The following is a 25,144-nucleotide window of genomic DNA, read 5'->3' on the forward strand; positions in this document are numbered from 1 at the left end:
CTCAAACTACCGTACAATTGCACTCATCTCACACGCTAGCAAAGTAATGCTCAAAATTCTCCAAGCCAGGCTTCAACAGTTTGTGAACCATGAACTTCCAGATATTCAAGCTGGATTTAGAAAAGGCAGAGGAACCAGAGATTAAATTGCCAACATCCGTTGGATCATCAAAAAAGCAAGAGAGTTCCAGAAAAACATCTACTTCTGCTTTATTGACTATGCCAAAACCTTTGACTGTGTGGGTCACAACAAACTGTGGAAAATTCTTCAAGAGATGGGAATACCAGACCACCTGACCTGCCTCGGGAGAAATCTGTATACAGGTCAGGAAGCAACAGTTCGAACTGGACATGGAACAACAGACTGGTTCCAAATCGAGAAAGGAGTACGTCAAGGCTGTATATTGTCACCCTGTTTATTTAACTTATGTGCAGAGTACATCATGAGAAAAGCTGGGCTGGATGAAGCACAAGCTGGAATCAAGATTGCCAGGAGAAATATCAATAACCTCAGATATGCAGCTGATTCCATCCTTATGGCAGAAAGTGAAGAAGAACTAAAGAGCCTCTTGATGAAAGTGAAAAAGTTGGCTTAAAACTCAACATTCAGAAAACTAAGATCATGGCATCTGGTCCCATCACTTCATGGCAAATAGATGGGGAAACAATAGAAACAGTGACAGACTTTATCTTTTTGGGTCCAAAATCACTGCAGATGGTGACTGCAGCCATGAAATTAAAAGACAGTTGCTCCTTGGAAGAAAAGTTATGACCAACCTGGACAGCATATTAAAAAGCAGAGACATTACTTTGCCAACAAAGGTCTGTCTAGTCAAGACTATGATTTTTCCAGTGGTCATGTATGGGTGTGAGAGTTGGACTATAAAGAAAGCTGAGTGCCGAAGAATTGATGCTTTTGAACTGTGGTGTTGGAGAAGACTCTTGAGAGTCCCTTGGGCTGCAAGGAGATCCAACCAGTCCATCCTAAAGGAGATCAGTCCTGGGTGTTCATTGGAAGGACTGATGTTGAAGCTGAAACTCCAATACTTTGGCCACCTCATGCGAAGAGCTGACTCATTTGAAAAGTCCCTGATGCTGGGAAAGATTGAGGGCAGGAGGAGAAGGGGACGACAGAAGATGAGATGGTTAGATGGCATCACCGACTCAATGGACATGGGTTTGGGTGGACTCTGGGAGTTGGTGATGGACAGGGAGGCCTGGCGTGCTGCAGTTCCTGAGGTCACAAAGAGTTGAACACAACTGAGTGACTGAACTGAACTGAACTGAACTCCTCCAGGCTTCCTATCCTGTAAGAAAAATAAACCCTCACTTGTTTAAGTCATTGATAAGCTTTCTGTAGCTGATAAGGACCACTCTTTACCCCACCCACCTCTTCCACCTTCTGTCTTTATTTTCCACAGATAATCCTCCTCCTCCTTTACAGAGAACCATCTACAGCTAGTCTTTCGCTTACTTTCTTGCCCCCAAATCTACCCACACTTACCTGCATCCATAGCCATCGTGATCCTTCTTCCCTTTCTTTATAACAGAAGAGGGTGTCCCTACTCCTTGGACGGGGGAGTGGTGGGGTAAATGGGGAGATGTCAATCTTACATACATTATGTCTTCCTCTTCCTGTTTTGGTATTCTGACTCATCCTCATGTTTTGGGCTTCGCTTTCTCATCAGTTATGTGGCCTTAAATAGGCCATTAAAGTAGCACATATTTTATCCAGTGGATTCTAAAGCTGTGCCCAATAAGGTTACTGCAGTGGTGCTGGGATTTGCCAGCGAAAGAGACAGTCCTCGTGAATAGAAGGAAAACTATTCACGAGGCGGGGAGCCTAGGAGGAACTGAAAGTCATAGTGTGGCAGGGAGGGAAGAGTGCAGAAGGGGCTCATGAGGCAGGGCTGAAGAGGAAGGCAGGGCCAGTGAGCCGGGGTCCTATACACTAGATAGGGTAATAATTTTGGTTTTAACACTAATCATCATCATCATCAGAAGAAAAGCAAGCTCCTTGAGCCTCAATTTCTACGTTGGAAAATATGTCTTAAAACTATCTGCTTGGTTGCCAGTCTCCATTATCAGCTTGAGAGTTCCTTAAGGGCAAAGACTTATTTTACGCATTTCTGTACCCACGTGGATATTTGCCAACTGGCACTCAATAAATGCCTGTTGGGTGAATAAATGAGATTTTGGAGTCCTCCACAGACGTTGCTTATTAGGTCAAGCGATGAACACTTTTTCCTTTCTCCTCACCCCTTCCCGTGCCCTCACCGTTCTTCCCTCTCTCCTGCCACAACCCCTCCAACCCTTTCCTGCTTCCCGCCTCCCTTTCTCAGCCCCGCCCCTTCGCTGCGCCGCGAAGGCGGAGCGGGCCAGGCTGGCTTTACGGCATCCGCGTTGCGGCGGGGCGGGGCGCCGGGTGGCCGGCGCGCTTGGCGGCAGCGGTGGGAGGCAGGCCGGCAGGCAGGCAGACGGAGGCGCAGGCGGGTGGTGGCGGCCGTGCTTGCTGGTGAGGGCGGGAGGGAGTGAGTCACTGAGCGTGTGTGAGGGAGGGAAGGAGCGAGCGAGCAGGCGGGCGAGCGAGCAACCGGCGCCGTCAGCCTGCAACACCAGCCAGGCCCCGCCGCCGCCCCGTCGCTCCGCGCCGAGGCCGGGCCGAGCCGAGCTGGGTCGGGCCCGGGCCATGCTGCTCACCGTGTACTGTGTGCGGAGGGACCTCTCCGAGGTGACCTTTTCCCTCCAGGTCGACGCCGACTTTGAGCTGCACAACTTCCGCGCTCTGTGTGAGCTCGAATCCGGCATTCCCGCGGCTGAGAGCCAGGTACGCTGGGCAGCGATCGGGGCCTCCCTGCGGAGCTAGCCCTCCCGCCTTGGGGCCTCACGCCCTCCCTTTGCTGCTGGTGAGGAATTGGGGGGGTGGAGGGGAAGCAGGATGGCCATTCCCAGCCCACCCCCGCATCCGGGAGAGAGCTGGAATCGGTAGCTGCCCCCACACACCCCGTGCTTGGGGTGGGGTGCTGGGGGAGGGAGCGGAGAACCTAGCCGCATACGCACCCATTGCAGCCTGAGAGGCGCGTGGACTGTGGGGCGCGTCCCACCTTCTGGATGTTTGGCCCCTTCTCTAATTTCCTGAGTTTGGGGTGTCATCGCAGACCTAAGAAGAAGCCATAGGTTTGCGAGAGTTTATACATCCTGCTTCCCGAACCAGAAATACCAGTTTAGATCTCTGTGGTAAATGTTTCCCTGCTTTTTTGGAGAGGGCTCCTGCCTAAGTAAACTTAATTTACCTTTAAATATAGAGATTTACGCTCTAAGTGAAAGGAAAAGTTTGAGATTTGCACCGCCTTGTTTTGAAGCCTTTGGAAATGCTCTTTTTCTCTGCCACATGCGTTTCTGGTTAAATTTATTATTTTTAAAGTAATTATTAGTTCATCTGAACTATTTTTCTGGTCTCTTCCCCCGTAGTGCGTCAAATCCCTTTCTTTTAGATCCCAGTTCAGAGTCTGGGTGAGTTCAAAGCTCAGGGCTTGATGAGGGTATTTGCTTTAAAACGGGCCTCAGTGTGATTGGGCTGTCTCATTTCCCTTACCCTGCTGGAAGGAAATTCGGCTGCTCTTACATTTTAAGTAAGCAAAGTAATTTATTCTCAAAAAATGCGTGGGGTCTGCCACCAAACAGAATTGGTGACTATAACTGTGTGGCCTTCACACTAAAACATCTAAATCCTGACTTGATAAGTGGCCCCTGAAGGACATAGTCTAAACATTAATAAAACTATAGAAGTCATCCAAGGACCCAGAAGGTAAATCTTGATTTCCTACTGCAGTTATGAAATAGTTCCAAAAACTATTGCCTCATTACAGCTTGTTCCACCCTGTGTTATGGTAAACAAATGTGTCAATATTTTGTTCAGAAGTAAGTATGATTCCTTTACACTTTGAACTTTAGAACGTTGGCATAAGCTGAGTATCAGAAAAGACTTTATTTTGGGTCACAGGGTGTCACTCAAATTGACATCCTGGCAAAATGTACAAAGATGTTGGTAAAAGAGATTTCTTGGAACTTCTGTAAAGGCATCCAGAAAAACTCAGGAACCAGTTCCTGTCAATGAATCCCTCAGGTACAGAGCTACAAAACAACACTTTAAGTGGGGAGGGAAAATCAACTCAGATTTTTGAAGGTGTCTTTTTCTGTTGTTCTCTCCCCTCTGGCTGTTCTTTTACCCTGCTTATAATCACCAGTTGGTAAGTGGACTAAAAAAATGTAAATTGATTTCGTTGTTGGGCTTGGAAGAAGACAAAGATTGTGATTTGTGTATTCCTGCACTTTTTGAGATGGCTGTAGCCAAAAATGTAAATAAATTGAAGACAGTGTCAGAGTGAAAGATGATTAAATTTATGGTCAAGGCAGGCACTGTCCTGCCAGCGTGGCAGGTTTGGAATACCTTACTAATTGAACGTTTAGGCTAACTTCAAATTCTTTCTTATTCATCATCAGTGTTTTGGCATTTACTTCCTTCCCAAGCCAGATTAGCATATATGGAAACCTGGGCTCCAACTAGTGTTAAGCCTGTCTTAGGTAGCCAGTAAACAACCCCTGTTTTTCAAGTTTCTTCTATTGGCTCCATTGTAACCTAACACAGTGTCTATTTTAGGATGTCTGGTGGTCCGGGGTTGTCTTTGAGTTGCTTGCCCATCAGGCAGGAACAGGATCCACCCTAGACACTTGAGTCATTTCCTTTCACCAAATCATAATAGTAAACATCATTGTCGTTTTTATACACATATGTATCATTTTAACTTACTTGAGATATTCCCTTCCACTTCTTTACCTCCCAGGGTTCTCCCCTGTTCCTCACCTCCCCCTCCTCCCTTTTAAAGTTCTTCTGGTCTCTTGACCTTTACTGTTTTTATTTACCTTCTCTGTTCTTATTCCTTCACCTCCATTTCTGATGCCTTTTCTAAAGGGAATTTTTTTTCTTGTTCCTGACTATTTCTTCCTGTTACTGTGTTTTCAGACCACTGGTCTGCAAACTTTTTTGCTTACGTATCCTTCTAAGTAAAATGTTTTGAAATACTCATCTTTGTGATACATATAATTAATATATATGAACTAGTGGTATATGCATAATATAAATGCATGTATATTATGTGTATGGATATATAATAGCTGTAAACATCAGTTACATACATGGAGGAATACCTTAGGTACAGTATAAACAGGCCCAGGATAGAATTTAAGGAAGGATAAACTAAAATGGAAATGAAAATTCTAATATTTTCTGTTTTCTTCCTGCATCCTTGAAGAACTTGAGTGTCTGACCCACATTAAGGATCACTGGTTTATAATTCAGTTTTTCAATATTGGCATGGATTGTGCATGAGGGTACAATGGGAAAGGGTGTTGATTTTTAACAGCTCTAGTCATTGTAGTAGTTATAATGCAGTGATAACAAATTTAGAATAGACACAATCTCTACTTGTACATGTGATTAAAGCTGGGCATGTTCCATCTCTTAACACAAGTGTAGGCTTGGAAGCCAGGCATGGCCCTGTTTGATGCTTTGATGCAGACTTGGCTAGAGAAATTTCAAACAATTATAGGAACTTAACTTCACTTGCAATTAATATCTTTGCATTTTTGAAACATTGTTATAATTTACCCCTGTAGGTGGTTAACAAAAAAGTGTGCAAGGTGTGTAAGTACTCTCAAATGAAAGGCATATTTAAATACCAAATAATAGCAGTAACTGTATGATCCTGGAAATGAAGCTGTACACAGCATGTTCTGTGGTTTGTAAAACACTATTTTAAACCAATAGAAACTGAAAGTTTCTTTTGTAGCTGATTTTGGCATGCTTGTTTTCACAAGTAATTTTCATGTATTTCTTTTTTGTTAAATACTGCATGTTTTTAAGGAAAGAAGAACGCTATTATTTATTACCTTATAACTCAGATAGCTGCAGTTTACATCTTTTTCTAAGCTTTTTTTCTTCTTATATAGTTAAAATATATTTTTTAAACATATGGCCTGAACTGTAGTAAACAATTTCATCCCTTACTTTGTTTAGTCAAAGTACATTGTCAACAGTTCAATTTTTTTTCTTTCATTTTTTTTGACTGTGTTGCACAGCATGTAGGAGTCTTAGTTCCACAACCAGGAATTGAATCTGTGCCCCCTGCAGTGGAAGCTCAACTACTAGAATGCCAGGGAAGCCCCTCCCATTAACATTCACGTCCTCACAATTTATCATTTTAGTGGCCACATAATTTATCATCATATAGATGTATTACAATTTATTTAAGAGTTTCCCTATTGCTGGGCATTTTAATTGGGGGCATTTGGAAGCAGTTTTGAGTAACATTTCCATGGATACCTTTATACTTAAGTCTTTGTCCCCATTTCTGATTGTTTTCTTAGGATAAATTCTTAGATATGAAATTGCCAGATTGTTGAGAGACTTTTAGTAACTGTTGCCAAGTTATCTTCCAGAAGGGTTGTAAAAGTCAAGCTGACTGTTCACATGGGGTAGTATGTGTATGGGATCGTATGCACTTGATATATAGTGCATTTTCAGTTAATGGTAGATACTATTATGAAGCTGTTTAAATTTGATTCTAAGGGTTTTGTGGCTGTTTTATGATCCTTAATGCTAGAAATGTATTGTTCTGATACCTGTTGATTGATTGAAGTTGCTCATTCAGAGACCAGGAAACTGGAAACTGTTGACATCCTACTTAAAGGTTCTGGAGTCATATTAATTAGTCTGTCACTGAATGTTGACTAAGATGAGAAGTCAGTCTCCAGGGTGTCTACGCTGGAGTAAGTACTAAGAGTTGTGCCAGTTTGGGATTAAGTTGAAAAATCATTCAGACTTATTCTGGGACGTCAGTCGCAGAATAATTGTTTCTTAGATTCTTAAGCCTGTTTTAACAACAATAACAACAACAAAGTTCTTTGTGGCAGTTATAATTTCAACTAAGCTATTATCTCATCTGTGTCCTTGGACTAGAATGGTGTACATCTGCTGCTTTGTCAGTGTGAAGAATGTTTGCTCCATACCCACATTCTCCAGTCTAGTGTTTTAGGAAATTGGAGCAGATAGCTGTCTTCCATATTTCATGTACATGTTTGAGGGTAGTGACTACCTGGATCTTACATTTTTATTGTTAGATTAGGCCACCTGCTTCTTAAATTATGTTGTCCACTGAGGAAAAACTGTAAGCTAAACAGTGATGGATTGATGTATGTAATCTGTAAAATGGGAATCCAGAGAGTGAGGAGTTGCCAGTGCTCCTTTCTTCTTGTTCAGGGCAAGGGGTACATTGGACAGTGGGCGTGTTTTGATCCCCTGGTGAGTAGAGGCCTTTAGTGGTACGTGTGTACATGCTCAGTCGTGTCTGACTCTTTGTGACCCCGTGGACTGTAGCCCGCCGTGTTCCTCTGTCCATGGGATTTCCCAGGCAAGAATTCTGGAATGGTTGCTGTTTCCTCCTTCAGGGGATCTTCTCAACCAAGGGATGAAACCTGCATCTCCTTTATCTCTGCATTGGCAGGCAGATTGTTTACCACTGAGCCACCTTTGGTGGTGATGGGTGGCTTAATAGCTCTTGGAAAGGTCACCCAGCTAATTCACCAGGCCACGTTGGACTTCTGTTTCGGAAAGTTGTATGTGGTTCTAGGAAAGAGTGTGGCTGTAAAGTCAGGCAGATGTGGTCCCAGTCCCAGTTCTCTTAATAGCCTTGGAGCCTCAGGTCACTTAACTGTACATCAAATGGGACAGTTAATGTCTGCTTCGTGAGATGGTTGTGAGACTTACACAAGAGAATATGAGAATTAGGAGAGAAACTGTGAGAACCTAGTAAGATGCTGGCTCTGGTAGGAGCTCACCCAGTGATAGCTGTCTGCTGTTTTAATATGGCTTTCCATGGAGTATTTCCAGCCTGAAGAAAATTCAATAATCTCATGGATTGGATCATTCAGATTCTCCTGAGTTTGATTTCTTTGAGTAGATAAGTAAATGTTCTTTTATAAAAAGTACAGTTAGAACCTGTTGACTGATCGTGTGTCTCTAAATATACTGGTAGTTGAATTTCTGATCCTGGAAAATTGAATTTCTTACCCAATAGGCCTTAGGCCACTGGTACCTCCATTATGGTTGCTTCACAAAGTTGAAGTCCCTCTGTTGGAGCTGACTGTGTAGCATTTCTCTTAGTATACCTCTTTCTTCCTGCATGCCTCAACCCAGGACACTTGTCACTTCAGATTTGTGGTGGTTTTTAAAGCAGTCCCAGAAGTTAATAATACGACTCTCAGGTTGTATTGCAAACCATCTGGGTTGATTCTGGTGTACGTTTACTATACATATACATGCTTAAGTGGGCTTCCGAGGTGGCTCGGTAGTAAAGAACCCACTGCCAGTGCAGAAGATGGAAGACGTGGGTTCGATCCCTGGGTCGAGAAGATCCCTTGGAGTAGGAAATGGCAACCTGCTCCAGTATTCTTGTCTGGGTAGAGAAGCCTGGGGATTGTGGACACCACTGAGCAACTGAGCACAGTACACAAGGTGCTTATTAAGTAAGGGAGTGTGAATAGGTTGATAGAATAACAGTTGCAATCTGTTGTAACATGTTTTAACTTTGCAGGTGAAGGTGAGAACTAACAATACTTTTTCTAGTCCTGTACAGAACTTATAAAATAGAATTCAACCTACAAACTCTGCAAATCCTTTTTTTTTTTTTTTTTGGCTCAACCCCGGAAGTATTTGATTTTGGAAGCAACTAAATTCAGTTTCTTCTATTTCTTATGTAAGTGCAGATTCTGAGAGCAGATATGGCAGATCTTTTTTTTTTTTTTTCCCCAGTTTAAATCCTCTATTTTTCAGGTTCTGTGTCAGGCAGTTTTGCTGTGAGAGCTATGAGGACATGTGAGGAAACACTGTAAAATGGTAGTATAGCAGAAAGACCGGGAGGGGACAGCTGTGTGTAGGTATGATTATCGAGCCCCAGCTACTTGCTTAACAAATGGCAAATGTGAAGCCCAGACCAGTTGAGTGATGGGGGCCTCTCAGAGCCAGGACAGAACTCAGGTTCCTCAGTTTACCAATGGCCTCCTGGAAAGTGAATCATTAGGGAGAAGACCATTCAGAGACTCTGTATGTTCTGAATACCTCTCTTCAGAGTAGGTCATAACGCAGGGTAGGCTTTTATGTTCGTTCATGGTAAAACCATAGGGTGTCCATCGTGTGTCTCTTTTTCTTTTCACAGCCTGTTGTTTCATCTGTTTTTATGCTCTCAGGCTTTCTTCAGTGTTTGATTGCACATCATACAAATATTTTTATTATTGTACATCCCTGATCCTTTTTTCCATCTGTGTTTAATTGTGCTTTTCTGAGTTTCTTCCATCTTTATCTTCTACTCATAAACATAAGAGTGATAAAAGTTTGAGGATGGTTGAAGAGAAGGAAGAACTTGCTATTTGGAACCTCTCAGACTTGCCTGAGTGGGAGAGGGTTTAAAGGTGGACACATGAGGGGTACTTCACTGGTGGTCCAGTGGCTAAGACTCCCAGAGCAGGAGGCCCGACTTCAGTCCTTGGTCAGGGAACTAGATCCCGTTGGTGCTGCAACTAAGACCCAGCACAACCAAATAAAAAAAAAAAGACATGGACACGTGGGGATGTCACGTCTTGCAGGGTGACTGGAATTAACGCCGTATCATGGTTTTGAAAGTTGCTAAGGGTAAATCTTAAAAGTTCTCATCACAAGAAGAAACTTTTTATAACTGTGGGGTAACAGACATTAACAAAATATATAGTGATCATTTTACATTACATACGTATATCAAATTAACGTGTTGTACAACCAAAATTAATACAGTATGGTATGTCAGTTATATCCCACTAAAACTGGTGGATGGGGAGTCAACATATTATTTAATAGTATTGTAGTTATCATCCCCAGAACAAATCATTCCCATTTCCTTCTCTGCTAGATATTAAATCTAAAATTGTCTACCTCCTATAGATCCATTTGTCCTTTAATTCAGCTAATACTTGGGCATTATTCCTCTTCCAGGCCCCTGTTCTAGGCATTTTGGATATGGTGAAAAAAGCAAAGTCCTTGTTCTCAGAGTATCTTACTTTTTCATGGGGCAGAGAGACCATAAAGAAATAAGCATATAATATGGGAAGTGAAGGTGTGTTTTAAGTAGGGTCATTAGGGAAGGACTCTGAAGGAGTAATGTTTGATCAGAAACCTTAAAAAAAAACATAACCTGTGAAAGAACATTCCTCAGGTAAAGAGAACAACAAGCGAAACAGCCTTGAGGGGGAAGTTGCGGGTGTTATTTGAGGAACAGTAATCATGGTATGAGATGAGGTCGTGGGGGAGCCAGGGACCAAACTGTTTGGGCCTTTATGGGAACGATTTTGGCTTTTATTCTAGGTGTGATGGGAAATCGCTGGAAGGTTTGAGCAGGGAGTGACATTCTCTAATGAAGAGGAAAACTGTGGTCTTTCTGTTCTGTGCTGTGTTACTTCTCAGCGCTTTATACTGTTCAAATCTTTTCTGGTTGTAGATTGTCTACGCTGAAAGGCCTCTCACAGACAACCACAGATCACTGGCATCTTACGGCTTAAAAGATGGCGACGTTGTGATTTTACGACAGAAGGAGAATGCAGACCCTCGACCTTCGGTGCAGTTCCCAAGTAAGGCAGCTTGTAATGATTTCACAGCCCTGGCAAGCGTTAGTAGATAGCATAGTTCTGAGTCTTGGATTCGCCTTGGATTCAGACTACAAGGATACAAATCCTGACTGTGCTGCTTGCTTGCTGGGTAACTTTGGACAAGTTAACTTCTCTGAGTCCATTTCCTCATCCGTGAGATGGGTGCTGTAATTAACCACAACTCCTAGAGTAGATGGGAGAGTAATGCATGTGAAACCTTCAGCACAGAGCAAGCCCTCTCAGTAAACGTTAGGTTCTGTTGTTGTCAGCCATCATTTTATCCCGGGGAAGGACTTGAGAGGCTGCAGGTGCCTGTGCTTCATGACTGACTTCTGCTTTGTGTTTGGCCTTCACTGACAGGCCTTTGCTGAGCATTTTACAGTCAGCCAGGCACTTGCACCCGCATCTCATCCCATAACTGTAGGAGAAAAGATATCACTTGACAATTTCTTACCATTAGCAGATGAAGCTCTGATTTTTAAATAATCATTTCCAAAGTTGCATAGCTAGTAAGTGACAGCACAGGATTTAAAACTTGGTGCTATCTCCATTACTCTGAGCCTTATGAACATTAAGCAGTTGGACCACCAAGTTCTGTTTTTTTCCTACCAGCTTTGTTAATCATGAAAAAGAAACTGTTATTTGTCTTAGACACTACATCTAGAATCTGTGCATTGTGAGTTAGGAAGTTTCCATGTCCTTGAAATAGTGTGCAGAGTTGTGTTTGTATTTGTACATTTGATGAAGAGATGGTCCATAGCTTGCTTCAGATTCTCAGAGAAGTTTAGGTGTCTGGGTGATGAAAGAGTCCAGTTTAGAACACAGTGCTTCCATTCAGCCTGAAACTGGAGCTATGCGAGACCATCACGTCCTGTTCCTTTCATTTCTGAGTTATGTTATTCCCTGGGGGTTACTGAGAAAGAGAAGTGATTGAGATATGCCTGTCAGTCAAACCCAAATCTTCCTCTGGTCAGTTTGGTGAAATTGTTAGTTCTGGAGATTCACTGTTTTTTGTTTTTCCTGACTGTGCCACAGTATCAAGAGAAGCCACTAGATGAGGGAGGGGAGGCAGTCTGGTCTATAACGTAGACAGGTTTTTTTCAAAATTATTCTGAAGTGAGTGGACTCTCAAGATAACAAAGTTGAGATGAAAATTTCTCAACCCATAAGGAGGACCCACCCAACCATATATGTTTTGCTGGTTGACCTAGATTAGCTACTGCACAAAGATCATCTTACTCACTTCACTTTTTTCATTGGCTTAGAGCTCATGTGCATGTATACATACATGCACACCCACTGCCCACTGAGGTCTGTTTCACAAAAAAATGCCTAGTTGAACCCATCCTAAGAGGCTAAAACTTTACGCATGGGTGTAAGCATTCCCTTTTTCTAGTTGCGGTCCAAAAGTCTTCAGGACAGCCCCAGACTTGGAACAGGTACAGTCATCAGATACATTTTAGGGTTGAAGAAATGTGGGTTCACTCAGTCTTAGCCCATCATTCTGGCTACATACTTGGGTTCTGTGTTTATTTGTTTTCTTTTCCCTGTTTAATAATACAGTTCTTTTTTTTTTTTCCAATAGCAGCTTTATTGAGATATCATTCACTACCACAAAATTCACTCGTTTAAAGGGTACAGTTCATGATTTTTAGTATATTCAGAATTGTGCATCCATCACTATGATCAGTTTTAGCACATTTTCATCATCTTTACAAAAAACTGTGTACCCATTAGCAATCATTCCCCATCTGCCCTCACACCTCCTGGCCCTCAGCAACCATCAATCTACTTTCTGTCTCCGTATTTTCCTATTCTGAACATTTCACAAATGGAATCATACAATATGTGGGTCCTTTGGGTAAAGCTCCCTTTTATTTTTCTATCATTTTAATAAGGTCAGCTCATCCTGGAGTATGGAACCTGGGATGTGGGCTGTGAACCTGTGAAATCTTTTGGTGTGCTCAGCACTGAGAACCTGTGCAGTTGCTTTTCTTCTTTTTTTCTCTTCTGTGACATGATTACACCCACTGGCTCCCCAGGGTATGAGAAGAGTTAGCAGTGATGCACAGATGAAAGCATAAATTCAAAGCACTAATATGTGTAGCACATACTTGTAGAAGTTAACATCTAACATTCATTTGATATATATAGTATTCTTTACACAGGATGTTAGGGCTTTTTGAAGCATATGTCAAAGCAGACTAGGATTTTTCTCAAGAACCGCGTTCAGATTTATGTGGCTATATTTGAGACTGACTTTGATTTTTTTTTTTCTTTTTTTTTTTTTTTTTAAGACATGAGTAAGTAAAAACTATCCTGGGATATTTTATCAACCCCAAATTTGAGATTATTACCATTGTCTCCTTATCCCTACCACCTCCCAAACCCCTGTTTTTCTCTTTCTATTCTTTCCTACCTGTTCACTGTTGGACTGCAGTCTTTATATTCAAATTCAGTGTGAGAAAGAACCAGGGAAAGGGCATTCAGAATGTCTATGGTTACCATCTACTACTAATACATACCACTTATGTGCAAATTGGCTGCTTCCTTCAAATACTTGTTCTTATGGAGTCATTTGAAGTAAACTTTGAATCAATTCTCCCCAACAGACTTACCCCGAATAGACTTCCGTAGCATAGCTGTGCCTGGCACGTCAAACACCCGGCAGCGCCAGCCACCAGGAGTACAGCAGTCCCACTCAGCTCCTGGAGAAATAGCTTCATCTCCTCAGGGCTTGGACAATCCAGCCTTGCTCCGAGACATGTTGCTGGCCAACCCCCATGAGCTGTCCTTGCTGAAGGAACGCAATCCACCCTTGGCAGACGCTCTGCTCAGTGGAGATCTTGGTAAGCTTATAAAATTGGAAGGCCGTCAAGCTGACCTGAGGCAAATAGTCTCACAGCAAATGGGGAGAAATTCAGGCAACTGGTCTGTTCAGCCCACTGAGTCACAGGACTTCTTGAACATATCAGTTGCTCTGTGAGAGGTAAATTAGTGCTCATGTCAAAAACTGGTTAGTTAGCAATAGTGACAGAACTTTAGGGATATGTAGAATTCTGAAACCCCACTCAACCAGCCTCCTTCATTTCTCTTTTTTTTTTCCCCCTAATTATTTTAGCAGCATATAACCCAGGTACAGATCTTTTTTAATTGAAGAATAAGTGACTTACAATATTGCTTTAGTTTCGGGTGTATAGCGTAGTGATTCAAGAGATTTTAGTTTGTTTCTGTGTGGTTTTTTTTCTTTTTTTGCAGATACTGTTTGTAATAGCCAAGTACTGGTATTTCAGTCTGTTTCGTTAGACCCTCAGTTAAAGAGAGTACCAGTTAACCAGCTGATGTCAGATGAAATGATTTTAGTTCCAGGAAAACAGGTCCGGTGGCATCAGCCTGTATGGCAGAATGCAACCCCTTTATTCCCATTCACCCCAAATTTAATGATAGTGGGGCTGTCACCAACTGTCCAAAAGTTTATTTGGAGCTGTATTTGAGCCATTCTTGTATTTAACAGAACATTCGTTTTTTAGTCATCTTTATGACAGTTTTCTCTGTAGATTTCTCCAGTTTTACTTCTGGGTTTGTGAAACCCTACCAATTAAATTTTAGAACAATCAGACACTTAGTGACTCATTCCTCAGTAACCATTTTTAAAGTTGAGGTAATATTTCCCTGTAAAGAAATACTTCGATTTTAAGCATACAGTTGATTGAGTTTTGACAAATTAATGTAACCAGCACCCTAGTCAAAATATGGAACATTTCTGTCACTCCTGAAAGCTCCATTATGTTTTCTTCTAAGTCAGTTTCCACCCCTTATCGGCTCCCTCTATTCTGATACTTATCATGGGTCAGTTTTTGCCTAATTTTTATTTTGATATAAATGGAATCATATCTTATGTCCTTCCTTGTGTCAAGCTTCTTTCACTCAACTTGGTGTTTTTTAGATTCATCCATGCTGTGTGTATTAGTTCATATGACCATTATCTTGGTTTCTTTAATTGCTTTTGCAGCATATCTAATTGCCAAAGACCATGATGATGGCACTTTTACATTTATGCATTTGAATGTACTCGTGTCTAAGAAATATCAAATAAAGGTGGTTCTTGTAACATACATCTTATAGCAAGCAGTGTTTTCTCTTTACTTTTTTGCTTAGAATCCATCAGGTAATACAGACAGGCTAACAGTAGTTTGCTTATAATTTATCTGCTTTAAAGCAGAGAGTATTGTAAAGGAGACGAAACTAGAAGAGGAAAAGAGGGACGGTAATGCTCTATTTTATTTCTAGGTAATAGGATAATAAAGGTGGGGAGAGGGAAGGGGAGGGTCATCTATCTGCCACACTGAGGGTCATTCTTCACTGATTTAAATTGAAAAGTCATCATCTCTGAGACGGTGTTTGCAAATACTTTATTTCTTTACACTAAATTTAGGTAAAAAAGTGATCTTTGCCTCCAAGAATAGAAAGTAAACGTTAATTGCTCATCTTAAATGATTTTTAGCCATTTAGCCATCCTTTCTGCATCTTTTACAGTTGTACCTTGAGAAATTGTTTGATGTGGAAAAGTACTAATAAAGAAAATATAATGGTTCTTAAGATCACCACCACCACCCCCACCCCGTTCTTGCAGAGAGATTTTCTAGGGTCCTGGTGGAGCAGCAACAGGACCGAGCCCGGAGAGAGCAAGAAAGGATTCGTCTCTTTTCTGCGGACCCTTTTGATCTTGAAGCTCAGGCAAAGATAGAAGAAGATATAAGGTAATAACTCCTTCGCCCAAAGAGCAAGATTTAGAGAATCCAGATTCCCAAACTGCAGGTGATCTTATATTCTCTGGGCATCTGCTTTGAGGTGGACTCCTTATTTTGCATTTATGCAAAACCTACTGAAACAGTAGGTTCAATCTTCTGGTTTATTCTCTCTTCTTCCGTTTTCCTCGCATTTTGATTCAACATTACAAAGGTACAGCTACCTAACTTAATGACTTTCTCTTCTAAAATTTTAATAAAGATTCCCTGACTTGGAGACTTTGCTGGAGGTCCTGTGGTTAAGACCCAGCACTTCCACTGCAGGAGGCACAGGTTTACTTCCTGGTCGAGGAGCTAAGATCTTGCATGCAGCACACAGCACTGAAAGCATAAAAAAAAGACTCCCCTACTAACCTATAGCATGCTATTAGGGCAACTCCAGGGCGATGCTCCCAGGACTGAGCAGAATTCCCCAGTTTGGTGAGACTAGTGGGCTGGCTACTCAAGCTCATTGGGCACTCCTTAAATATAACATGCAAGCCCTGATTAAATCCAGGACTTGGACATGATTGGATTAAAGAGAACTGTCCTAAGTCTGTTTTCCTTCCACAGTTCTTGTGCTGGCCTCAGCAGGTAAAATGACGGCAGGACTTGTTTCCAGCTCCAGATTCTCTGATGCTGTGGTTCTCATCTGGGGCAACATTAAAGTCATAGGAGAGGCTCTTAAAAATGCAGGTGCTTGGGCTTTATTCCTCAATCTGATGAATCAGAATCTTAAGGTGTGGGACCTAAAAAGGCCCAAGGATGCTAACGCTCGCCTTGGTCCCCTTCCTGGTCTCAAGCAGGATGCTGTTCAGTCAGTCCCTTAGAATAAAAGAACAGCTGCTTTCTCCCATCCCAGATTCAGTTTTTATTGCTAATTGAAGGCCACGGTATGACTAAGAACAGTGTAACTGTAACAGGACTACTCTTAGGGGCCTGATCATCATCTTTGGTTACTTAAAAGAAGCCTGGCTTGGTCATTGTCAGCTTGGAAGTCAAATAAAGGTTTTCTTATTTCTCTGAGTACCTTTGAAATCAAAGAAATGTAAATATGCCAGAATCAGTTGACAGCCCTAACCCATTCCCTTGTGTTCTTGTTTGTATAAGCATTCCCATTAATTGTATCAGATACTGTCAACTACCTCACGAATTAATTCTGTGCAGAGAAATGGCAAGGTATTTGTGTTTTGTGAACTAGCCCACATTACAGCTGTAAGGGAACCTGACATAACTCCTCTTGGGGACAGTTGCATTCAAGCCAGGAAAGTGGGGGTGGAGGCGGAGAGTGAGGAGCATCATAGCCAAACCATGACATGGAGCTGTTGGAAGAGAAGTGAAATGAGGCACATTCACAGGGCTCGTATTTCTTCCCAGGGGGTGGTAGAGGAACTGGGACCAAGCATGTATTCTTTTAAAGGAGAAAACCTTGTGTCCATGAAGTGACACAGAGCCCAGGGTAGCCAAAGTAACGAGTATTATTTCAGGCAGTTGTTTTGTTGAAACACCTTGGTTGGAGTCAATGTAAAGTTAGGAGTGTACAACTAATTTTAGGGGTTTTTTTTGTTTGCTTGGTTTTTTTAAATCAGGGTATAATTACTTTACAATATTGTGTTAGTTTCCACTGTACAGTGGCACGAATCAGCTGTATGTATACATACATCCATTTCCTCTTGGACCACCCTCCCTCCTACCCATCCTTCCCCTCTAGGTCATCACAGAGCACTGAGCTGAGCTCCCTGCGCTATACAGCAGGTTTCCAGCAGGTATGTTTTACACATGGTAGTACACAGATGTCAATCCCAATGTCCCAGGTCCTCCCACCCTCTCCTTCCCCTGCTATGTCCACATGTTCATTCTCTACATCTGTGTCTCTCTTCTTGCCCTGCAAATAGGTTCATCTGTACCATTTTTCTGAATTTCACATATATGTATAAATAAGACAATAAATTTAGTTGTGTGACCTAGGAAAAAAGCTATGTAACTGTATTAAATGCCTATGGCAGTTTAATTTGGTGTGTTACACCAGTGGTTACACAGGATACATGTACATTGAGGTATATAGTAGCTTTCCTATTTGCCTGACTAAACAAGTTTACTTTGACTTTCTGAGAAGTTTAAAATCCCACGGACAGAGGAGCCTGGTAGGCTACAGTCCATGGGGTTGCTAAGAGTCAGACACGACTCAGCGACTTCACTTTCACTTTTCCCTTTCATGCACTGGAGAAGGAAATGGCAACCCACTCCAGTATTCTTGCCTGGAGAATCCTAGGGACGGTGGAGCCTGGTGGGCTGCCGTCTGTGGGGTCACACAGAGTCGGACACGACTGAAGCGACTTAGCAGCAATATTTGATTACAGACTGGTAAAACCGTCAATGCAGTTAAGCTAGAGTATTATTTCAAAAGGGACAAACACTGCAGTCTAGAATGTGCATGCATGCTCAGTCACTTAGTTGAGTCCAACTCGTGTGACCACATGGACTATAGCCTGCCAGGCTCCTCTGTCCATGGGGTTTCCCAGGCAAGAATACTGGAGCGAGTTGCTGTTTCCTCCTCCAGGGGATCTTCCCGACCCAAGGATCGAACCCTTGTCTCTGGTGGTTCATGCATTGGCTGGTGTTTTCTTTACCACTGAGCCCCCTGGGAAGCCCAGTCAAGAATAGAGGTCAGCAAACTTTTTCCATGAGTAGCCAGATAGTAAGTATTTTAGGCTTTGCAGCCCATGCAATCTCTGTCAGGAGTACACATTTCTGCCAGTGCAGTATGGAAGGAGCTATGTATAATAAGACAGTATGTAAATGAATAGTGTGATTGTGTCCCCACAAAGACAGTAGGCTGGGGACTTCCCTGGTGGTCCAGTGGTTAAGACTTCACCTTCCCATGCAGGGGGTGCAGGTCCAGTCCCTGGTTAGGAAGCTAAGATCCCACATGCCTCGGGGTCAAAAAAATGAAACAAAACAGAGGCAATGTAGCAAATTCAATTAAAAAAAAAAACTTTAAAAATGATCCACATCAAAAAACTTAAAAAAAAGGAGTTGGGAATGAAGACCTTAGATGTTAGAGTAAGCTGAAACTCCTTATGTTAGAATGCATTCCATTTTTGAAGAAATGTTTTGATGGACTAGGTGAAATATGATTTATACAAGTGTGTACAGTTTTCTAACAGGTAGCCAGGTAGGTAGATATTTTTGAGCATCGGCCCTTAACATTGTATGCTAATTGCTTTATACCTCTCAGCAGTCCTGCAATAGAAATCATTGTCCTCATTTCACAGATTAGAAACCCAGACTTGGAAATTAAGCAGCAGATGCAATTCAAGGAGTTGAAACACCTGTATATTATATTTGTAAACTATTTTTAGTGCAGTGGATGTAGGAAACGTACCCAGATACCCAGTAAACCCTCAGTTTAAATTGGAACATTGGTAAAATTCTAACCTACAGGATGAGGCAGGTTGTGACCCTTGCTTACTGGTTTATTTTCCTGTTTCTGAACTTGTAAAGGGAACAAAGTTGTTTTTACATGAAGGTAATTTGTATGCCTTTAGATTTTCTCCCAATGCTGTATCTCACTTCCTCCTACTAGATCACATATTTCAGGGTAAAGCACCAATTGTCATTTCTGTAACTCAGCCGCTATAGTTGGAGCATGATATGTACAGATGTTTTTAATACTGTGACTTTGAAACAGATTTGTCTTCATGGAAACAATGCAATTAGTATACCTGGTTTTGATTTGTTACAGGCAACAGAACATTGAGGAAAACATGACAATAGCCATGGAAGAGGCTCCAGAAAGTTTTGGCCAAGTAGTGATGCTTTATATTAACTGCAAAGTGAATGGACATCCTGTGAAAGCCTTTGTTGACTCAGGTGCCATCTCTGTCTTTTGTTTCTTTGTCTCTACATCCAGCATTCTGACCTGACACAGGGAGAAGGGGAGACTGGTGTCTGTATTCCTTTGGATACCTAACTAACAAGGCCAAGGGCTTTTGTTTCACTTGCCAATTTTTTCTTTGTAGTAGGTTTCTCTTTAATTATTTCTTAACCAGTTTTATATTTTGCAGTGTCTTCTTTATCTTCCTACCTTCCCATACTTGGCATCCTACTTCGTGAGATGCCTTGTAAAAAAACTGGGGAGTAACTGGGTTTAAAATAAGGAACTATAAGGAGGTGTGTCGAGGTCAAACAGATATTTGAGCTTAGTCTGTATGCCAACACTTTACTGTGAGCTGTGAGGAATGTAAGGGTATATGGGGCATGGCTCTTGCCCTTAAAGAACTTAATAGCCAGGTCAGGAGCAAGGAGTTCCCCACTTGAGGATTCCGATAATGCCTGTACTAAGTGGCACCTTTTCTCTCAGTAACAACTCGTTGCCTTTTAGTAAGACCGCACAGAGCAGCACCGTGTGTGTGTCAGGTGGCCTTCTGTCCTCATTCTGTGTATCTCACTTGAGGCTGTGAGATAGGGTGTGTTCCTAGCATAGTAAAAACCCCCGCTCAAGTAGGTTTTCCTCTACTTGTTCATCCACAAAATCCCTGAACGCATGCTAGATTTCAGATGTATACCTTCCTGGTAGGAGCGAATCTGCTGATTATTCAGCTTTTAAAATGTTTATGAAGTGCTTGAGTGCTTGGGGGTAAGACTGGAGTTTCATAGGGCTCCTGTGAGTGAGAGACAACTTCCTAAGAGGCCCTGAGATAACACTTGGCATTTATTGAGCCCCTACAATGTGCCAAGCACCATGCTGGGGGCTTAATGTATATCATCTTCCATTTTGTTTAATCCTCATATTACGCCTATGAACTATGTTCTGTTACCCCTGTTTTACAGATGAGGAAACTTGTAGACATAGACAGGTGAAGCCAGTCTTCCAGGTGTACACGGTTCATGAGTAATAAGCTTTGGGTAAAGCCCCAGATCTATCTGAAGCCAGAACTCTTAACCACTGTGCAAAAACCAAGTGCATCTTGGATGAACATAAAGACCACATTCTCACTCTGACTGGGGTGCTCAGATGTTGCTTCTCCAAAGAGAGACCCTCTGAACTGAGCTGTCTCTGTGGGTAGAGAGGATCGGGGCTTTGACCTGAGCCTTGAGAAAAGGCAGGAGAGTGGTTCAAGGGACCCTTGTCATTTTGGGTTTGTAGACTTTACATGAGTAACTAGCTTTTGTGGAGTGAGGAAGGAGGGAAAAAAAGTTGCCTTCCTAAAATCCCTTTTCCTTCATTATTTTTGGACCTTCTTGATGCTGCTGCTGCTGCTAAGTCGCTTCAGTTGTGTCCGACTCTGTGCGACCCCATAAACGGCAGCCCACCCTCAAATGCCAAGGAACTTTTAAGTGCCCATAAAGTGTAAGTTATCTTGAGTAGTATGAACAGAAAATGTTGGAATTGAGTGAGAGGAGATATCACTGGGAAAGGACAGTCAGCTGGGGAGGTGGGTCTTGAGCTGGGCCTTAAAGCATCAGTGGAATTCAGAGGAAGTGATAGGAGAGGAGAGGGTACTGCGCAGGAGGGTCAGAGTAAGTAAGAGGCAAAGGAGACACATTCCGCCTGGTAACGTGGAAGGTTTAGGAGTCAGGATGTAAGGCTGGTGTCTGAATCTGTCCAGGCTGCTGTAACAGATACTGTAGACTGGGTGGCTTGTAAACAACACCGATTTATATCTCAGTTCTGGAGGCTGCGAGGTTTGGCTGGCAGATATTGTGCCTGATTCCTAGTTCATAGATGACCATCTTCTCCCTGTGTTCTCACATGGTGGAAGGGGACAAGTGAGCTCTCTGGGGGCTCCTTTTTAAAGGCACTAAATCCCATTCATAAGGACTCCACACTCATGACCTAATCACCTCCCAAAGCCCCCACTTGCTAATATGGTCACATTGGGAATTAGGTTTTAACATGAATTTTGGAAGAACCCATTCAGTCTGTGGCAGCTTGAAATAATTTGACCAGGGTAAGGTGGGATCTAAGGCTGTGGTGATGTGGTTTAAAGCTGAATTTTTAAAGATCTTTGAGCAGATGAATAAGTGATCTGAAGGAGGTAGTATTTTAAGAAGATTGAAGGAAGTGACAGTTCTGGTGTATTCTATACCCCTCAGGATCAGAACTATTTCCTTGCTTTAAATTATACCTTCACAGAGTGATTTGGAAACCAGAGAAATTGTCCACTAGCTAGAGCGCTAGAGTGTGAACTAGGGTGATGGCTATGGTTAGAAGAAGAAAGGTCGGAAATTGCCCAGAATTTATTAACAGGGCTGGAGCTCAGTTTGAGAGTTGGGAGAAGACTGTAAGAAGCGGGGTTGAAAGTGAACAGTGCCTGCATTTTATGGTCATAAGAAAAAGAATTCCATTGGCAAGGAGAGAAATCCAAAGAGAATTATTTGGGGAGAAAGAGTATTATACCTGGTGATTTTGTGAAAGACAGGTCCACCAGACAGGGAAGTGGAACCAGGTTCTCTGGGAGAGATTAGGACTCTAGAGAAAGATGAGAGAAATGTCTGTTCTGCTCAGGCTCACTCCAGCCTCCCGCTGTGTGGGTGTGTATAGCCAGGAGAGAAAAGGCCTCAATGCCCTCTTCATCATGGGAAAGAGGGTCTAATTGTTGGAGCAGAGAATGGAGAGTTCATGAGAGACTACATGATTTATTTTTTAACTGTCCCAGAGTTTGAAATAAAAATAACTTGGTAAAATGTTTAAAGATACTCAGTGAAAACTGATCCGAAAGTGCAGCCAGTGCTTGAGTGTTTCCATCTGTAGGCATAGTCTGACTTTTTGGAAATCCTTTCCAAGTAGTTTTGCTTTCTATTTTTAAAGTTTAAAAATGTCATATAATTATTATATTTAAACAATACTATTTCCCTCAACAGCAAGTTTCCACACCATGTTTCAGATGACAATGTGAAACTGAAAGTTGAACTAAGTGTGGCATGAAGCCTGCTAGGTAGGAAGACTTTCATACTGACAGAAGCCTGGGAGTAGACTTGCTTTCTGCCCTCTCCTTAGTGCTGCATTTTTTCATCTTTCCACACATGAGGATTTGGTGCTTCTTATCTGATGTTTTCCCCCTCCTCCAGGTGCCCAGATGACTATTATGAGCCAAGCTTGTGCAGAAAGGTGTAATATAATGAGGCTGGTAGACCGTCGGTGGGCAGGAATCGCCAAAGGAGTGGGCACCCAGAAGATCATTGGAAGGGTACATTTAGGTGAGTGAAGGGCACTGGGGGTCTTTGTAGGATAGTAGACTTTAAAAATTCCTTTTGGACAGGGGCATCTGATCCAGCACGCCTAATCCTTAGAAATTTTAAATCCTGTATATCTGAATTATACATGTAGTATCAGTTCAGCTGGTTACAAAAAAAGAAACCACTAGTCCCCTATGTACTTCTTTTATTTCCTGCTCTTCAGAGATAATCCCTTTCCACTGTTTTAGCTGATTTCTTTTGGTGCTTATCTCCATGTTTCTAAATAACATGATTTCAGTGCTATACTGACATGACTATGTAAGTACCATTGAGAGCTAAGCCATTTAATTGAAAAAGATTGTTTTTCCTTTCATGTCTAGTATATTTTCTCAGAATTAGTAGTTGTCCTGCGTGTGTGTGTGTGTGTGTTTCATTGGTTTTTTTTATGTGTTGCTTGCTTGCTAAGTCGCTTCAGTCATGTCCGACTCTGTGCGACCCCATGGACGGCAGCTCACCAGGCTCCGCCGTCCCTAGGATTCTCCAGGCAAGAACACTGGAGTGGGTTGCCATTTCCTTCTCCAGTGCATGAAAGGGAAAAGTGAAAGTGAAGTCGCTCAGTTGTGTCCGACTCTTAGCGACCCCATGGACTGTAGCCTACCAGGCTCCTCCATCCATGGGATTTTCCAGGCAAGAGTACTGGAGTGGGGTGCCATTGCCTTTTCCGTTTTATGTGTTACTTATCCCTAAACACTTACTAGTGTGTAAATCTCCTTTATACATGTCATCCTATTGAAAAGGATTCTTTCAGCCTAGCCTGGTGGTTCAGGGCTGCTTCATAGCTGCTGTTTTGGAATCTGGGTCCTGAAGGGTGCCTTTTGCTTCAGTCTTAACATTGGATAATATGGATCCCATACTTTTTTTAGGGGGGCACACCTCAGTTTATTAAAGTACATCTTCCAGTAACTTTCTGAGAAAAAGTGCATAGGAATAAAGTGGGTCCTTAAATATCAGAACATTATCTTTTTTTCTCTACATTGTACCAGGCTAAGTTGGAAATCACTTTCCTTCATGATTTTTTATCGGTGTTGCTTTGGAGAAGCTGGCTGCTATTCTGACTCTTGATCATCTGCATGTAAGATTTCTCTTCCCGTTCTGAAGCTTATAGATCTTCTCTTTGACCTCAGTGTTTTAAAATTTCACAATGATGTACTTGAGTGTAGATCTCTTTTCATCTACTGTGCTAGATAACCTTTCAGTCTGGGAAAATGGTTCTGATAATGATTTCCTTCCCTCTGGGATGTCTGATATTCAAGTAGAATAATCTACTATCATGGACTTGTCCTCTAGTTTTATTTTCTTTCATTGTGTTCGGGGGAGGAAAACAAGATTTCTTCAACTTTGCCTTCTACCTTTATGTTTGGTATAGTTTTCTTTCATGTTAGATGGTTTTCTCAAATCTCTGGTGACCCTTGGCATCTTGTTGAAGATGGCATTCATGTTGAAGAATGAGACACCAGAAGATTAGTTGGGTGGGCAGCCCTGGTGATTGTGGGTAATCCATAAGTTGGGATGGAGAAAAAGGCTAGCCTCAGTAAGCTCCCACTTAACCCGCCCCCTCCCCACCCACCTCAGTTTTCAGTTTGATGCTTGTTGTTGTATCTCTGTCTTCCATTATGCCCACCTCTATTACAAGAACCTCTGGTTCACCCTCTTAAGAAAATAAACCTCCAGTCCGCTATTGAGGGGAGGTGAGTAGTCACCTGGCTGAGCAGAGTGTGGGAGGGGAGCCCCGAGGTCCATCTGTACTGCCATAGACCTGCAGCTGGTGCTCCTGCTTGTGGCTCACTCCACTCCTGTTTACAGAGGTATTTGTTTCATCAGCTCATCAGCTTCTTGAGAGTTCTGTGATGTTAGAAAGGGTTGCTTCGTAGTTTCTTACTGTCATCTGCTTTCTAGTTCCAGAATTGTGTTTCAGTTGTCTCTCGCATTATTTTTGGCTTAAGTGTTTTGTGCCTTTAAAAAGAAAAAAAAAAAGACTTTTTATCGTGGCTTTTTTTAGGAGTAAATTGAGTTAAGTAAGTTGTGTTCAGTCCTTTGTCTTTAATCAAAATTGTTCTTTTGTTGTTGTTTATTTCTTTTCGTTATCCATGTAAATGCTCATTATAGAGAATTTCAAAGCGTAGATGTGAAAAGAAATGAAAAATAATTCTTTTAGGTGAGACTCAGTAGGAGCATCCAGACATAACTCTTTCTGGCATCTTTTCCTTGTAAAAGGTGATCATGTAATATGTAGAATTTTATACTTCCTTTTTAGAAAAAGTAGCATTTCCCAAATGCCAGTATAAATTTCATAAGCCTCATTTAAATAAATCATAGCATTCTGTTATATGGGTTTAGTGGTCAATCTTTGGAGTATATTTTTCCCCTAATATTTTGTCATTGTAA

At 42.1% G+C, this 25,144-nt stretch overlaps 1 protein-coding gene across 2 annotated transcripts in view; it reads left to right on the forward strand.

Annotated features, from left to right (window-relative positions):
• Positions 1–2,532: 2,532 nt before the first annotated feature.
• The window catches only part of DDI2 (DDI proteasomal shuttling factor 2), a 36,611-nt gene continuing 13,999 nt past the window's right edge, over positions 2,533–25,144 (forward strand). For both annotated transcript variants that reach the window (XM_081488099.1, XM_081488098.1), the window contains exons 1-6: positions 2,533–2,826; positions 10,583–10,712; positions 13,343–13,579; positions 15,364–15,490; positions 19,263–19,390; positions 22,592–22,720. In XM_081488099.1, coding sequence (XP_081344225.1) covers positions 2,689–2,826; positions 10,583–10,712; positions 13,343–13,579; positions 15,364–15,490; positions 19,263–19,390; positions 22,592–22,720 — 889 coding nt within the window. In that variant the 5' untranslated portion in view covers positions 2,533–2,688. The remainder of the gene's footprint in view (positions 2,827–10,582; positions 10,713–13,342; positions 13,580–15,363; positions 15,491–19,262; positions 19,391–22,591; positions 22,721–25,144) is intronic.

Source organism: Giraffa tippelskirchi, chromosome 5 (genome assembly GCF_054371585.1).
Source record: "Giraffa tippelskirchi isolate mGirTip1 chromosome 5, T2T-mGirTip1v1.2.pri, whole genome shotgun sequence".
Taxonomy (NCBI): Eukaryota; Metazoa; Chordata; class Mammalia; order Artiodactyla; family Giraffidae; genus Giraffa; species Giraffa tippelskirchi.